This window comes from Neospora caninum, chromosome XII, assembly GCF_000208865.1.
Source record: "Neospora caninum Liverpool complete genome, chromosome XII".
In the NCBI taxonomy this organism is placed as follows: Eukaryota; Apicomplexa; class Conoidasida; order Eucoccidiorida; family Sarcocystidae; genus Neospora; species Neospora caninum.
This window is the reverse complement of record NC_018398.1, coordinates 5,960,847-5,975,176: the sequence shown is the minus strand read 5'-3', so window position 1 is coordinate 5,975,176 and position 14,330 is coordinate 5,960,847. Positions and strand designations below refer to the sequence as shown.

The 14,330-nt window shown below is 53.1% G+C and overlaps 2 protein-coding genes and 1 non-coding gene across 3 annotated transcripts; 2 read left to right on the top strand and 1 right to left on the bottom strand.

The window, feature by feature from the left end:
- Positions 1–426: 426 nt before the first annotated feature.
- Positions 427–3,375, bottom strand: NCLIV_068050 (putative lipase domain-containing protein; the record flags this gene model as incomplete). The annotated part of the gene is made up of 1 exon (XM_003886357.1): positions 427–3,375. The coding sequence occupies one exon, from the start codon at positions 3,373–3,375 to the stop codon at positions 427–429; it is 2,949 nt and encodes a 982-aa protein (XP_003886406.1).
- Positions 3,376–6,590: 3,215 nt separating this feature from the next.
- Positions 6,591–6,662, top strand: NCLIV_t140016. The gene has a single exon. It is a non-coding gene; the product is annotated as a tRNA-Gly (tRNA).
- A 953-nt stretch (positions 6,663–7,615) lies between these two features.
- NCLIV_068040 (hypothetical protein) lies at positions 7,616–13,029 on the top strand (the record flags this gene model as incomplete). Its single annotated transcript, XM_003886356.1, has 11 exons — positions 7,616–7,707; positions 8,358–8,457; positions 9,033–9,066; positions 9,663–9,739; positions 10,150–10,175; positions 10,357–10,409; positions 10,616–10,678; positions 11,056–11,104; positions 11,738–11,790; positions 12,356–12,463; positions 12,971–13,029. 11 exons carry the CDS (start codon positions 7,616–7,618, stop codon positions 13,027–13,029), a joined length of 714 nt encoding a protein of 237 aa, XP_003886405.1.
- Between the last annotated feature and the right edge of the window lie 1,301 nt (positions 13,030–14,330).

Here is a 14,330-nt window from a genome sequence, read left to right as displayed (position 1 = left end):
AAGCGGGCACTGCGACGCGTTCCAGTCAAAAGCGCTCTACCGTTTTCAGGTGTGCATCTGCAGGAAGACCTCCCGCGCGTCTAAGCGCACGTTCGCAGCGGGACGCATCTGTGTTTTGCATGAACCTGCCGAAAACGAGGAGACTCCTTCGAATGCCCCGGTCGTCTTTGGACGTCATTCCTCCGAGTGAAGTTTCCCCCCTTTATTCTTTCCGTTTTCAGTTCGCCGTCCTTCAAGATGGGGCTAAGGCCGATCTCCGTGTATCTCCCGAGTGCTGGACTATCGCTATGTTTTTCCTGCTCTGTTTTCGTGTCGCGTTCCCTGTAGAGACAAATCGAGTGTGTCTTTCTCTTTTGACGCACGCGTCGACGCGTCGCCGAAACGCGTTCTCTGGATCTGCATGTGTTTTTCTTTCTCGTCGCGCCGTCAGACGGCGGGGCACAGCGAGGGATCGTCCTCGTCCCTGTCAGATCGGCGTTTGCTTTTCGATTCTTTCCCGCAGTGCGTGTTGGGGTTTCGCGTGTTGAACCGGTAACTCAGCCAGCAGGAGTAGGCGCAGAAGTGGTTGTATTTCGCGTGGAGCGTGGACTGCTCTTTTGAATTCGGCAAGTCGGCGGGAGTGAAAACGACGCTGTGCGGGTAGTCTGCATAGGTTAGCGCGTTTTTCTCTTCCTCGCGGTACTTTAACAACTCGAGAGGACGGTCGCGTGCGAAGCCGCCGAGCTGCGCAGAGTCCCAGTCGCTTCCCGCCTGCTGCGCGCGGCTCCAACTCGCGGGCGTCATCTCTGGAATGCCCGCGTTCGACCGCAGGTTCTCGTCGTCCGAGGGGCTCGTCCCCGCCCTGTCACTCACGGCAGCCGAGGCAGGCGCTCCAGGGGGAACGGAAGCAGTCTGAGTCCACTTTTTTCGGCCCAGATCTTCTTTGCCGTCACAGAGCGGCATGATGCGGCAGGGGACCTCGATCACAGGATCGAGGGAGAATTTAACGGCTCGGCCGTTCACGCGTCGCCCCCAGGCCTTCATGAACAGGTCGTCTCCGGATCTCGGCGGCGCGAAGAGGATCGCCTCGACATTCGCGAAGGAAATCGACAAAGAGTATGAAAGCAGGCAGCTGACGGCTGCGCCGAGCGAGTGGCCAGAGACGAGGATTCTGTCGATGTTCCCGCGCCGCTTCAACTCGCCCAGATACACCTGGATGGCTGGCGAGATCGCCGCAAAGACGCGAGAGAACCCCGACTCGACTTTCCCGTCCCACATGTCGTTCCACCCAAACGTTAACTCGTACTGCGCATTCAGAGCCCACTCGAACTGCGTTTGCGTTCCGCGAATGAGAATCAACACCGTTTTGCCCCGGCGCGCAATCACGGCGAGCGGACTGCGCGGCGTCGTCCCAGGCTGAACTGCGTTCAGAATCATCTCCGTTTCCCACCCTGGCAGGAACTGAGGAGCTGGCGAGAAAGGCGACGCGCTCGGCGTCGCCTCCACCTGCAGGGAGTCCAGAAACCCAGCCGCGCGAGTCGACGCTTCTTCGCACACGCGAAGTTCAAAGTAGTCGTATAGACGCCGCAGGCCTTCCCACGCCAAGGCGTACGTCGGCCCTTCCAGCGCCACGACCTCCTCCGGCACATTCAGAGAAGAAGAAGATCGAACGGACTGGAGAGAGACGAGGGGCAACTCCAGGACGGACGCAGAAGCAGGGAAAGCGAACTTGGAGGATGAAGTTGAGGCAGGAGGAGGGACAGTGATGGGAGGGAACAGGTGTTCCGCAAGAAGAGAGGTTGGCGACGAACCTGCCGAAGTGGCGAAGAGGTGCGTGGGGATCGCAGAACAGTCCTGGACGCGATGCTTGCAAATCACCTCGTTCTTCATCACGTTCAGCAGCGAGCAGAACGCGCGACTGTTGACTGTCGGCCCAGTGAGCGCCTGGCAGACGGCCAAGCCCAAGTTCTCCTTCGTGACGGAAGTGAAAAAGCGGAACATACGCTGCGCTGTGGTGAGGCTGAGAACGCGCCGCTGCGCCGAGTGGAACGGGAAAAACGCACCGACCTCGTTCCCCGGCGCGGGCGAGTCCGCGCGCTCAGCCGCTGGGACAGCCTCAGCTTCCGGGAGCGACGCAGAGGAAGAAGCATCTGCTGAAAGCCGAGACACAAAAAAGGGTGGCTCATTTCGTCTGTCCTTCGCGGTCGGAGAATCTCGTTCGGCGTCTCTGTCTCGCGCCGCTTCTTCTCCTCCACGCGCTGCCTCCGCTTCTTCGCGGTCCTTGCTGTGCCGCCTCTTTCTCCCCAGCGGCTTCGCCTCGGCCGCTGCCAGCCTCGCACGTTTTGCTGGGGAGAGGGTTCGCGTGTGTTTGCCGGATTCTGGCGAAAAGGCGCGCGACGGAGACGCGGAAGATGTCGGCGAGAGCGCTTTGGCGGCTCGCGAAGGGGGGAGAAGGCGGAGAAAGCGGAAAGGAGACGCCCACCTTGAAAAATCAGACGTAACGCCGACAAGCGACTTCAGGATACCGCCGAGGTCGCCGTTCTTGAACATCGTCGCGAGCGACTCGCCCTCCTGGACTATGCAGTCGCCGTCTCCTTCCTGGTGACCCAAGATCAGGGAAATGCTCAAGACCTCGTTTTCGAGGACCGGCAACAAGATCCCGTCTTCCCGACCTTCCGGAGAGGCCTCAGCAGACGAAAAGGAAGGTGCATGCGGAGACGATGCTGTCGCCGCCGAAGCGTCGCTCACACTCGGTGTCTCTAACTCGATCGCCTCCTCGGCTATCCTCGGAAGTCCCCCATAGTTGAGAGAAGAGCCGCTGGAGAAAGTCTCATAATCCGGAGCATCTGGGGCAGCAGGTGAGTCTTTGAGCGTCAGGACTCTCTCCGCTGCCGACACCGAGAGTAACGGTTCATATGGCCCCCCTTTCGCGTTTTCAGGGGAATCCCACTGGACTGAATTCTCTGTTTCCGAGCGGTCTTCCGGCGCTGCCTGTTCCTCCGGAGTGATCGTCGAATCGGAAGCGGGCGCAGCAGGCTGAGAGAAACGTTCCAGATCCTCGACAGCAGTTGGGGCGCGCGGCTGCAGAAAGGCTGACGAGTCCTCGGAAGCCGCGTCTCCAGTTTCAGCCTCGAGACCAGGCGCCGTCTGACGCTCCTCCGTTCCCGGCGTCTCTGCAGCTACCAGCACAGATGACAGAGAGTCGAGAGGAAGAATCGAGAGGAACAGAAAGAGCGAGACGGAAGAGAAACAGAAGGACCGGAAAAGGGGGAAAGAACGTGACGAGATGCACGCGGCGGAAAGAGGAACTCGCCGGCAACCCCCCGGGGCGCGCGAGAAGCGTCGCTCGGAGCGCCGTAACTCCGAATGCCGGCGCCTTCTTTCTGGCATATCCATGTTGGTCTCCTATCTGCGTTTTGCCTGGAGAGGCAGCGACTGGGGTGTTTTTTTTTCTCCCGTTCGGACCAAGACGCGAGGAGCGGCGGGAACGGCGCGAAGGGACAAGAGCGGAAAGAACACTGTGCGCGTGGAGCGTAGGAAAAAATCAGGGGAAATGAAGAGCAAAAAACGGAACAACAAACGCGTTCAGCGAGAAGCAAACAAGAGCGATACAGGCCACCCTGCGGTGCAAGCACAGTGCAGAGTTAGAACAGATCTCGGTTGTGGCGATGCGAGGGTTGTCCACTGATCTACTGTATATTGGATACTTGCGAAAATATATGAGCGATAAGAACAAAGAACCACAAAAAGGCGTCTCACACGACGAACAAAGCGATTGAAACTCATCAAATTCATTGACTGTTGCTTTGAAGCAGCTCAAAATGCGCAGCGTTCTTCGCGCGTGTTGAGGCGCTGTGTCGGCGGTTCGCGATTCCACTGGCGGAATGGGTTTACAAAACACAGAAAAAGTGAAGGAGGGGCGGACACGGACCCGAAATCCTCGGCTTCTTCCGTCAGGGAAACCAACAAAGGCAAAAATGCGAAAAAAGAGCGAAGAGAAACGCACAAGGCGTTCGCGTGCTGTACACGAACATGCTCATCCAAAAGTGGGCGATCTCTCTCTCTGCGTTTGGCGGATACTCGTCAAAGCATGCTTTGCCCGCACGCTTTGTCGCGACGAATATTCTGTGTGTTGTTCCGAGTCCGACACAGAAAAGGTCTTGATTCGTCTTCTCCAGCGTACACAGGCTCGCTCTATTCGTCTTCTGTGGACGCCGTCGCCGCGATTCTTTCCACTTCCGGGAGGGAGGGGGAACAGGAAGCGTCACGCGGTGTCTCCCAGAGAGTTGAGCTTTCTAGGTTCGGTCTCTCAACACATCAGCGAGAACACTTGCCTTCCTTGTGGCAGACTTCGCAGAGACGCCCACGCAAGTGAGAAAACAACGCACGTCAAAGCCGAACTGCGCGCCACACACTCTTTCAGATCCTAATCGAACCGGACAGCATGTGCCTACGCGTCTGTGATCCGTGCTTCCTCTCGTAATAGGATGGGCGTGGCCGGAAGGCGATATCGGCAGTGAACCCACGTTTCTAAGAAACAATTTGGCCCAGTTGATCGTCGTTCATCCCTTGAGAGCAGAATACGGAGTTCATGCCTCCACAAGGCACGTCGCTGAATCGATACATGGACATTTCCTGTTTGGCATGACGACCGGGCTGTGCGAGTGCTACTTGTGAATGTGCATCCTCTCTTTTACCGCAGTTTCACCCCCACACGAGGCAGTTGACTCGATTCAGGACTGTTTTCTCCGCGTACAAGTTTTTGCAGTCTCGACTTTGGAAAACGACACAGGCAAGCAAGGAACAGTGAGGGCTGCACTCGGTCACTTCCTCGCTGTTCTTGTTTTCGTGCACCTCACTTTAGGATCGCTTTGCACTTTCCACCGCGCAATGTGGAACGCCTGAGAACCCCGAGACAGCCTCGCGACGACAGCCTGTGCTCCGTCTGCCTACATCCTAAGTGCTCCAGTGTGTCTATTCGATTTGAGTTATACACTTCTGGGTCGAAGCGCCATCGAGTGCAGGTTAGAGCACAGTGGGGAACATCGGCGGCTCCGGTTCTTCCGATGCAATGCTTTCAATGACGTAGGAGACCGGGGATCGGGAGTTTTGGGAATTCCTCCAGGGTTCTCACGTATTTTTCGCTGCGTCAGGCGCGAGAAGAAATGTGCATGCGCAGTCTTTTGCTGTTTGCGAAACGTCTGAACGTGTTTTGCTGAGCCTTCGACTTGCACACGACATCACCAAGGACCTCAGCTTCAGCGATGGGCTGCCGATCAAGCTTGCGCCATCGCGTCTCGGTTTTCGTCCGTTTGAAACGGCCCAGCGCCTTGCAGATATTCCTGACATGGGTTGAATCGGGTGTGCTACAGCCCCGCCCACCCCCCCCCTTTTTAACACGGCACAGTCGTTTTGCAAATACAGGCAACCACGTGCCTGATGACTGCTGTACACCACCACCCCATTTGACTGCTTAAAGACAGGTAAAGGTGTGAAACTGTGATACCAGGTTCACGTGCCAACCCGACCAAGCACTGTTCCCCGTTTTTACTCTGTGCCCGTCGGGGAGTGGCGAGGCCATACCTGTGCTGCCGTTAGTATGACCTCAAAGGACCAGAACCCATGTGACTTATATAATATAAAAAGGGACACTAGGCCGAACCTGAGATACGTAAATATACCTTGGAGGAATGTATATTAGAGGCGTGCAACTGGGCTCAAGGAGGAGTTGCTCCAGAAACACAAAGATTTCAAGGAAAAGCCCGATTGATAGCGCGCAAGAGCGACGCGATAGGAGCAGGGAGATCAGGGCGGGGCGGGTAGGCAGAGAATCGCTCGTAGTTTCCGAGCTGAGCAGGAAAAAAGAAAACTCGGGCACCCTGAGTGCTAGCACTCCGCCTTGCACTTTCCAGTCACAGACGCTTTAGAAGAGAAGTCGCGCAACCCCTCTTCGTCTGCTAGGAAACTGACACACAGACAGTAGCCACGAACGAGGGCTGTGGTCTGATGGTTGACTTTAACGAACTTGTTTCTCTGTGTCGCGGTTTTTCGCCGCCTTCTCGGGGGAATTTCCCGCCCCTCCAAACCCTCTTTTCTCTTGCTCTCTCCGTGGGCGGTCTTCATTCTCCTGCCCTTTTGTTTCTTTTGTGCAAAATTCGCACTCGATCGTTTTGCCGGTTTCCCGCCGGTAAAATCGCACCAAACTTCCGCCTCAGAGCGTCCCGTCCTCATCCACGCTCGGTGCCCAATCCGCAGAGGCCACTGGCGCAGTTTCTCTATCTCGGCACTTCCGAGCCTTACTTTTTACTCGGCATCAGAAGTGCTCTCTCCACCGCCTCATTGTCGAGTGCAGCTGCTTTTTCAGTTTTGATCTGAAAAGACCCGAGATCCCGCTGTCACCCTCGCATCCACATCTGAGTGTTCTGGGGTGTAACTACACCGGAATTCACTCCCTTTGATTCGCTCTCTCATCGATCCCTTTGGCGAGAAAGCCTTTCCTCCTCGCGTTTCTCGAACGCCCTTCCCCTTTTCCAATCCGACGAAAAGCGGGGTGAGGACGAGAGGCTCGTTAGTTTCCCGTCGGCGACAATGGCTGCGAAGAGCGTGTCGAGGCGTCAATAGTCCAACGGTTAGGATACCTGCCTTCCAAGCAGGTGACCCGGGTTCGACTCCCGGTTGACGCAACTTTTTCCGGCCGTCATTTTTCGTATTTTGTGATTTCTCGCTGCATCGACTTTAACTTTTGGTTGGCCTGGCGACATCGATTTCCACGGAGGACTCTCTTCTGGCTGCGACAGCATGCAAACGGTTCTGCATGTGTGACGAGGAACAATCGGGTTGTTCGCGAAAAACTCGCCTTTACTGAGCGGGTGTCTCCTCTCATGTCGCGGTGGGTGGTCCTTTCATGCTCACTGGCCTTGTCACTTTTTCTTAGCGGCCGCACATGCGTGTTTCCAGTCTCTCTTTCCAACTTTCGTCTTTTCAATAAAGGAACGCGAGCGCGCCTTTATTCGTGGTCCCTCGACCTGCGCTCAACGAACGCCAGGTCTTCTCTTTTTTCCCCCCTTTTTTTCGTCTTTGTGCGCCGCATCTCGGCCCTCGGCCCCGTTCAGTGTTCTACACACTGCCACTTTTCGTGGGTTTGAAGACAACGCTCCAGAGGCTTTCTCCTGCAGAACGGTCAGCAGTCTGGTCCAAGAGACAGAAGAGAGGGAACGGGGGGGAGGACACCTCCAAGTCCTTTCTTTTCTTTCGTATGCGCCTTTCTGTTCTGCAAAGGCAGTTCATCTTTCTGCCTCGTATCTTCTGCGGGTGTCTCCGTCTGTTTTCTCTTTCCCTCTCCCCCAGCGAGCCTCTCTTCCAGTCCCTTTTCTCGCATTTCACCCCTGCCTTCTTTCTCTCCAATACTTTTGCGTGACGCCCGCTGTTCCCACTGATTTTCGTCGCTTTGTCTTCTCTCTTTCTTCCTCTCTTCGTTTACCAAACCGCGCGCGCGCCTGTCGTTTCTCCGTTCTCCCAGCGGCTCCATCTGAGGTTCGTGCGGCATCGAACGGATAGCTGAGAAATCGCCAATTGAGCGCAGCTTGCTGGTATCCGAATTTTTCACGCGCGGATCCTTGTCGAGATTTTCTCCACCATGACGCGCTATTCCGTGATCTTGCCGGCCTACAACGAGCGAGAAAACATCCCCTACATGGTGTGGATGCTCGTGGACACATTCAAAAAAAGGTAATGTTGTCTCTGCTTACCACCCTTTTTCTCTTCTCTGTACTCTCCTTCTTCACCCCCTTTTCTGTCTGCTCTTCGTTTCCATCTTTATCTTCCCTCCCTTCTTCGTCTCAATCTCCTTTCCGCTGTGTTTCTCTCTCGGCTTCCCTCTCCTGTCTCTGCGTGTTTTCTCTCTCCTCGGCTCCCTTCTCTCTTCTCTTCCCTCTTCTCTCTCCTCTTACCCCGTCCCTCGTCTTCTTTCTTCTCTTCTCTTTCTTGTAAACGACCGAAGGCGATTCTGTCTTCCTTCTCGTTTTCTTCGCTGTTCTGTGTCCACTTCCTCATCTCCGTCTCTGTTGTCTTGTTGCACGCGCATGATATCGAGACACCGCGACGAAAACTCTTCCTCTTTTTGCAGACTGCGGAATTGCCTTGCCCCTTTCTTCCCTTTTGAATCTCGCATGTCTCTCTTCATGCGTGTCAAAGATGCATGCCCTGGTGAGGTTCGCTTTCCACTTTTCATCTCCCATGCTCTCTTCCTCTCTCCCTTTGAGTGTATCTTCTTTGCCTTATCCATGGGCGCAGAATGTAACATCCCTCGCGTGACTTCTTTCTCTCTTTCTTTCCCGCTTTCTGTCGCATCTGCCGAAAATTCTCCTTCTCTTCTCCAGCAATCTAGATTTCGAGATTGTCCTGGTTGACGACAACAGCCCGGATGGAACAGCCGCTGCCTACATCGAGCTCCAAAAAATTTTCCGAGGAGAGAGACTGGTGAGATTCCGACCCTTCCTTCGTCGCGTCTTTCCTCTTGTCTCGCTCTCTTTGGTGGCTCTTCCCTCCGTCCTGTCTCTGCTCTTGTCCTTCTGTACCCCGCTCCACCGAAGAATGTCCCCAGAAACCCCAAAAATCCACGGAGTCGTCGGTGACATGTACTCGACACAGTAGGATTGCATGCACCTGAAAGAAATTCAGACCCACGTAAATACACCTTTTTGTCTTTTTTGAAGCTTTTTGTCTCCTCTCTCTCTATATGAATTCCTCTGTAGAGGTACACGCATCTCGGCCCGTAAACATAAATAAGCTGGTGTCTGTCTCTTTCACCTCTGTTTCGCGTATGGCGGGGCATGCCTTCTCGGATAGCACGGCTTTCCGCACTTTTTTGTATCCCGAAGGTTTTTTCCCACTCTATGTTCCCTGCGGAGGCACACCGGTCCGGTGTATCGACACCCAGACCGACTGGATAAACAAATCGTTCTGTTTCCCGTTCGTGCGTTCTCTGTCTCGCGATTCGCCCTTTCTTTTTGCACCCTTCGACGTCGGTCTTCGTTTCTTCCTTCCTTTCTCAGTTGCTGCTGGAGAGACCAGGGAAGCTCGGACTGGGTAAGCGAGGGGAAAACGAGGAGAAAAGAAGAAACGGAGAAAAAAGGAAACCAGAAAGAAAGAATGGAACGAAGGAGAGGAAGAAAGCAGGGCGACGGCGGCGTGTCCGTGCCGACTTCTCGTTCGGTGCGCCCGAAATTCCCCCGCGCCACCCGTCCGGCGCTCAGGACCAGAAAAATCACTTTTCTCTCAAACGCTTCCACACGTTTTCTCCCTCACACGAAAAGACGTTTGCTCCTAAAACCGACCTTTTTCTTTCACCCTACGGATCCGTCTGTCGCTCTAGGAAACAAATGTGTATGTTTCATTCATGTGCGTGGAAGTACTTAGATGAAACTAGTCGCTTGTCTATATGCGTATATCCTCATATGTTTTGTGTGTTTGTGCTGTCAGTACACGTGGAGATCTTTCGGCCGATTTGTCGATGCCCTGCAGTGTCGTTCGTGGCGCTTTGCCTGCGTGTCTCCCCCCGATGCCCGTGCTTTGTGCCTCGCTTCATTTCTCTCTCCATTCCTCCGTGTCTCGACACGGTTTAGTTCTTACTCTCCGCCTTCTCCTGTGTCTCGTCCTCTTTTCTTTGAACTTTTCCCGACCAGGCTCGGCTTATGTCGACGGCCTTAAAAAGACGACGGGCGATTTCATCATCCTGATGGACGCAGACTTTTCTCACCATGTAAGTTGCCTTTTTTGCGAGACGAAAAGGATGATCTCGGATCTACTTGCCTCAGAGCGAGGGTCGGGAAACGCAAAGACGCCGAAGCGGAGAAAAAACGGCTCTTGTCCAGGCCGAGGCGAATGGAAGTTGGCCGCATTGTCCACTCTCCGCTTTTGTAGGAAGAAGCGGGAGAAGAGAGGACCGCGGCTGCAAATAGCGTTTAAGCAAACTGTGTGCACGTCGCTCTGTGTGTGCGTCTCGCTTGTCTCTTTCCTCGGTTTCGTCTATTGTGTCGCCTCCTTTGTCTGTGTGCGTGTCGTGGGACCGGACGGAAGAGACGCATGTGTGAGGCGGAGCGAATGCGTCTCGAGCCTTGCGCCCTGCGACGTTTGTTTTACGTTTGTTTCCCTGTTCCTGTGTCCGTACAGCCGAAATTCATTCCCGAGTTCATCAAGTAAGAGGAGACATAGACACGGAAGAGGGAAGAGCAGACCACGCAGATCTGGCCACGCAGCATTTTGGAAGTGAAAAACACGCACTGGCTTCAGCGCTTCGCTTGCTTGTTTCTCAAATGGTCCTTAATATCTGCCTTCGTTGTCTTTCTTCTCTTTTCGTCTCTGTGGCACATCGTACAGAAAGCAGAAGGAAGGTGATTTCGATGTCGTGACCGGGTCGCGCTACATTAAAGGTACGCGTCTTTTCGGGGGAGGCGCTCCGATTCGAACGATCAGCAAGAAGACCATAGCAAAAAAACATGCATTCTTCAATCGCACGAAAGACAATCCGCCTCTCAGTAGAGGACCTCCCTCTAAAGCGTTTCTGTCTCGCGCGGCAAAATGTTAACGCTCTTCGCGAAAATTACCGTCCTTGTTTGTCCGCGTCTGTGCTCTTCAGGAGGCGGCGTTTGCGGATGGGATGCGAAACGGATCATCATCAGTCGAGGCGCGAATTTTCTTGGTGAGAAAGAAGCGCCTTTGTCAGTCACGACGCCACTTTTTTCACCTCGCATGCAGTGGAACAGTCTGAAAATGCCGAAGTTCCACGTGCACGAATGCCTTGTGGAGTATCAGTCTCTGCGCGTCATGGAGACGCCGGAGATCGCGCGTCGGCTGTTGGAGCTTCGCTTTTCTTTCTCGGTTCGGTTTCTTCTCTCGAAGCCTCGCTGACTGTCTCATGCCTCCCTTTCACACGTGATCCGGGTTCGCATCCGGTTTCCCTGCTTTCCTGTCTCAGTCGCACATGTTCCTTTTTCTCACTTCCCCTTCTTCGCTTGTCTCTAACTTTTCGTCTCTCTGTATCTGTCGTTTTCTCTTCTCCTCTCTCTTTCCTCGCAGCCCAGACGCTGTTGAACCCGCGAGTGTCTGACCTTACTGGATCCTTCAGGTATGTCTCTCTCTCCAGAGCACACACACGTCCTTTCCTTCTTTTTCTCTCCTGAAGCTCCACCGATTTGTCTTCTTTTCGTCGCGTTTCCTCTTCCCTCTAGCCTCGCGTCTCACATGTCGAACCACATATATGTATCTTTATTTCCTACAGGTTTGCATGCGTGGATCTGTTTTCGGACGTCCGTACACGTTTAGTTTTAGCCTCGCTCCTTTTTCACCAGGTGTCAGAAACGCGATGCACCAGACCATCTCTATCTCTGTTTTCTATCTCTATCCAGCTTTTTTATTTAGCTTGTGTGTGTGTGTGTCTATCTTTCTCTCTCTGTGTCTACCTGTCTCTTTCGTCTGATCACTTGTTTATGCGTTATCTGTATCTATTGATCCATGCGCATGTATCTGTTTCTATCGACGCATAGAGGTGTATGTGTTTGTGGAAGTCAAGGGAATGTGTCTGTAGAGCGATTTGTGAGACATTTTGCGTTTGCAAGCGCGGAGTGTGCATCAAGCTTTGACGGGCAAGGCGGCAGAGCGTGAATCGGCGTTCTTTCCCGAGAGTCGGAGAAAGCCTTGCGGTGGCCCCTGCAGCGCTCACATTTCGGTGTCTGTGTGTATCGCGGCTGTCCTTCCTCAGACTGTTTAAGCGGAAGGCACTCGAAGACATCATGACCCGCATCGTCAGCAAAGGTGCGACAGCCGAAACGACGCGCCGCAGACGCGCAAAAAGGCACACCCCAGGAAATCGGCCAGAAAAAATATAACGCATTCACACGAAGTTACCCACATCCTTAGATCTAGCCACATCCATATTTATATATGCATATATATATATATATATATATATTTGTATGTATATATATATATATATATATATTTGTATATATATATATATATATATATATATTTGTATATATATATATATTTGTATATATATATATATATATATATTTGTATATATATATATTTGTATATATATATATATATTTGTATATATATATATATACATACAAATATACAAATATGTATATGCATATATGTTTGTGTATGTATAGAGCTGTACTTTTGGGCCCATGTAGGAGTGTCTGGGTTGTTACGGCGGTCGAGTGTTGTCCTGTGTGCCGATTTGCATAAATGTGGGAGGCGCGTGTCTTTGGTATTTTGTAGAGAAACAACTGACTCGCTATCTGACTTGTTTGGACCTGTCGCGGGAGATTGCCTTTTTCTTTCTGTCCATTCGCGATGGCCTTGTCAGGCTACGTTTTCCAAATGGAAGTCGCGGTGAGAGCGAGGCAGCTCGGCTACACCATCGGCGAGGTGCCCATCACCTTCGTCGACCGCATATACGGCGAATCGAAACTCGGTGAGCAGCGTGAGATGACGTTTTCGGCGTTTGGGGATTTACGCTCGAAAACTGGCTTTCGAGCTCGTCCTTGTGATCTCAGGTTCTTCGTAACCTTGGAAAGCTTTATTGTCTTTCTCGGCTATATGTTAGTCGCGGATTTCACGTATGATCACACGCGTATATCCCTCATATCGAATAAAAACAGAGGCGGTCGTGTTCCCAGGAGATTCTTCGTTTGACTCCCGGAAGAGAGACTCAGGAGAGAAGAACCGCGCTGCTCCGATAAAAAAAGAAGGTGCGGGTGAGACAGCTCGAGAAGGCGAGGAAAGAGAAAGGCGAGTCGTGACAGGAGACGAGCCGAGGAAATGCGGAGAGCGCGCGCGTGAAAGGTGATGACAAGCGCAAACCGAAAGCGGAGAGAACGATTGGAAAGGAGAGAACGGCATAACACAGGAGACCGGGAGACGTGCTGGCTGCTGGAAGTGCACGCACATGCGGCGAATGTGCTTTCCCTGATGCGAGCAGGCGGTAACGAAATCTGGCTGTATCTGAAGGGTCTTTTGACGCTCTTCTGGACGATCTAGACAAAGCGAAAGACGACGGGAAGAGAGACACGAACGCGTGAGGCGCCAGCCCCAGAGCGCTCCGAGAAGAGGATGGGGAGGCACCAGGAAGCGGACGGCGATCAGGAAGGAGGAAGAGCAAAAAGCCAGGTGCCGACGACAGAAACCGCGAGTGCGACGGAGAAGAGCAGGTCGGCCGCCAACGTCGTGTTGGGTGAAGCTCCAGTTATTCTCGTGCTACTCGTCTCTGATCGACTTCTGTCCACGCCCTGTTACCTCCATGTTGTGAGGAGCTGAGGTGTCTGAATCACGCATGCAGATGCCTCTGGCGACGCCTTTTCGCTTTCGTCACCTCTGTCCAAGTTTTGTTTCTCTGCTCTCGCGCGTCTTCGTCGTCGCGTTGGTGGCTCTCTTCCTCTCCTGCCTTTGGGCAATTCCTTGTTTTCCTCGCGTCCCGGCCAAGGGGACAAGTTCCACATAAGTATGCGCTCACTTGCCTTTTCGCTTCTCTCTCTTTGGCCTCTCTTTTCGGGCCTGCGTCTCTACCTGGCCTCCCTCTCGACTTACTCGACGCTTCACGGTTCTTCGGTTGTATCAGGGAAATGCAAGCAGTCCAGTGTATACCAATGTCTCTCTAGATGTGGTATACATATCACTCTACACATATGATTATGTATGTATGTATTTCTGCATGCTCATAAAATAAAATCATATCTGTATGTATATATATATATATATATATATTTTTTGTCTTTTGTGCATGTCCTTGGAGAGCGGCGGTGCCTCTTGTGTCACTTCTTTTTACACTTTGTTTTGTGGCAACCCCGGTCGATTTGAAGGACCGCTTGCGCTTCAGAAACACAGGGAAAACGCATTTTTCGACGATGACGTTCCAAGGCGCCTTCGAGTTTTGTTAGCCGTCGGCGCGTGGTATCGCCGGAAATGGTACACCGTCTTGTAAAGAAGGAGAAGCAAGCTCCTTTGTGCGTCGTCGGTGGTACACTTTTGGAAAAACAGGGACGCACATGTACCCTTTCTCCCTTTCTCGGACGTTCCTTCTCGGTTTTTTTTCTGGGCGCCCATAGACACACGCAAATGTTTAAGACCGCGCGTGATTCGTAGGATGCGAACTCATGCGAACAGGGTGTCGTTCGCAAGGAAGCGCGAAGCACGCCAAGACCGCCGAGGCGGCGATTTCCCTCCTTACTCCCGGCCCATCGCTCGGCAACGAGGAAGAACGTCGAAAAAGCGGACACACGCACATACACCGTCGCCGCATTCATCTTTTGTTCGTAGAAGAGTCATACACCCGTCGTCTCTGT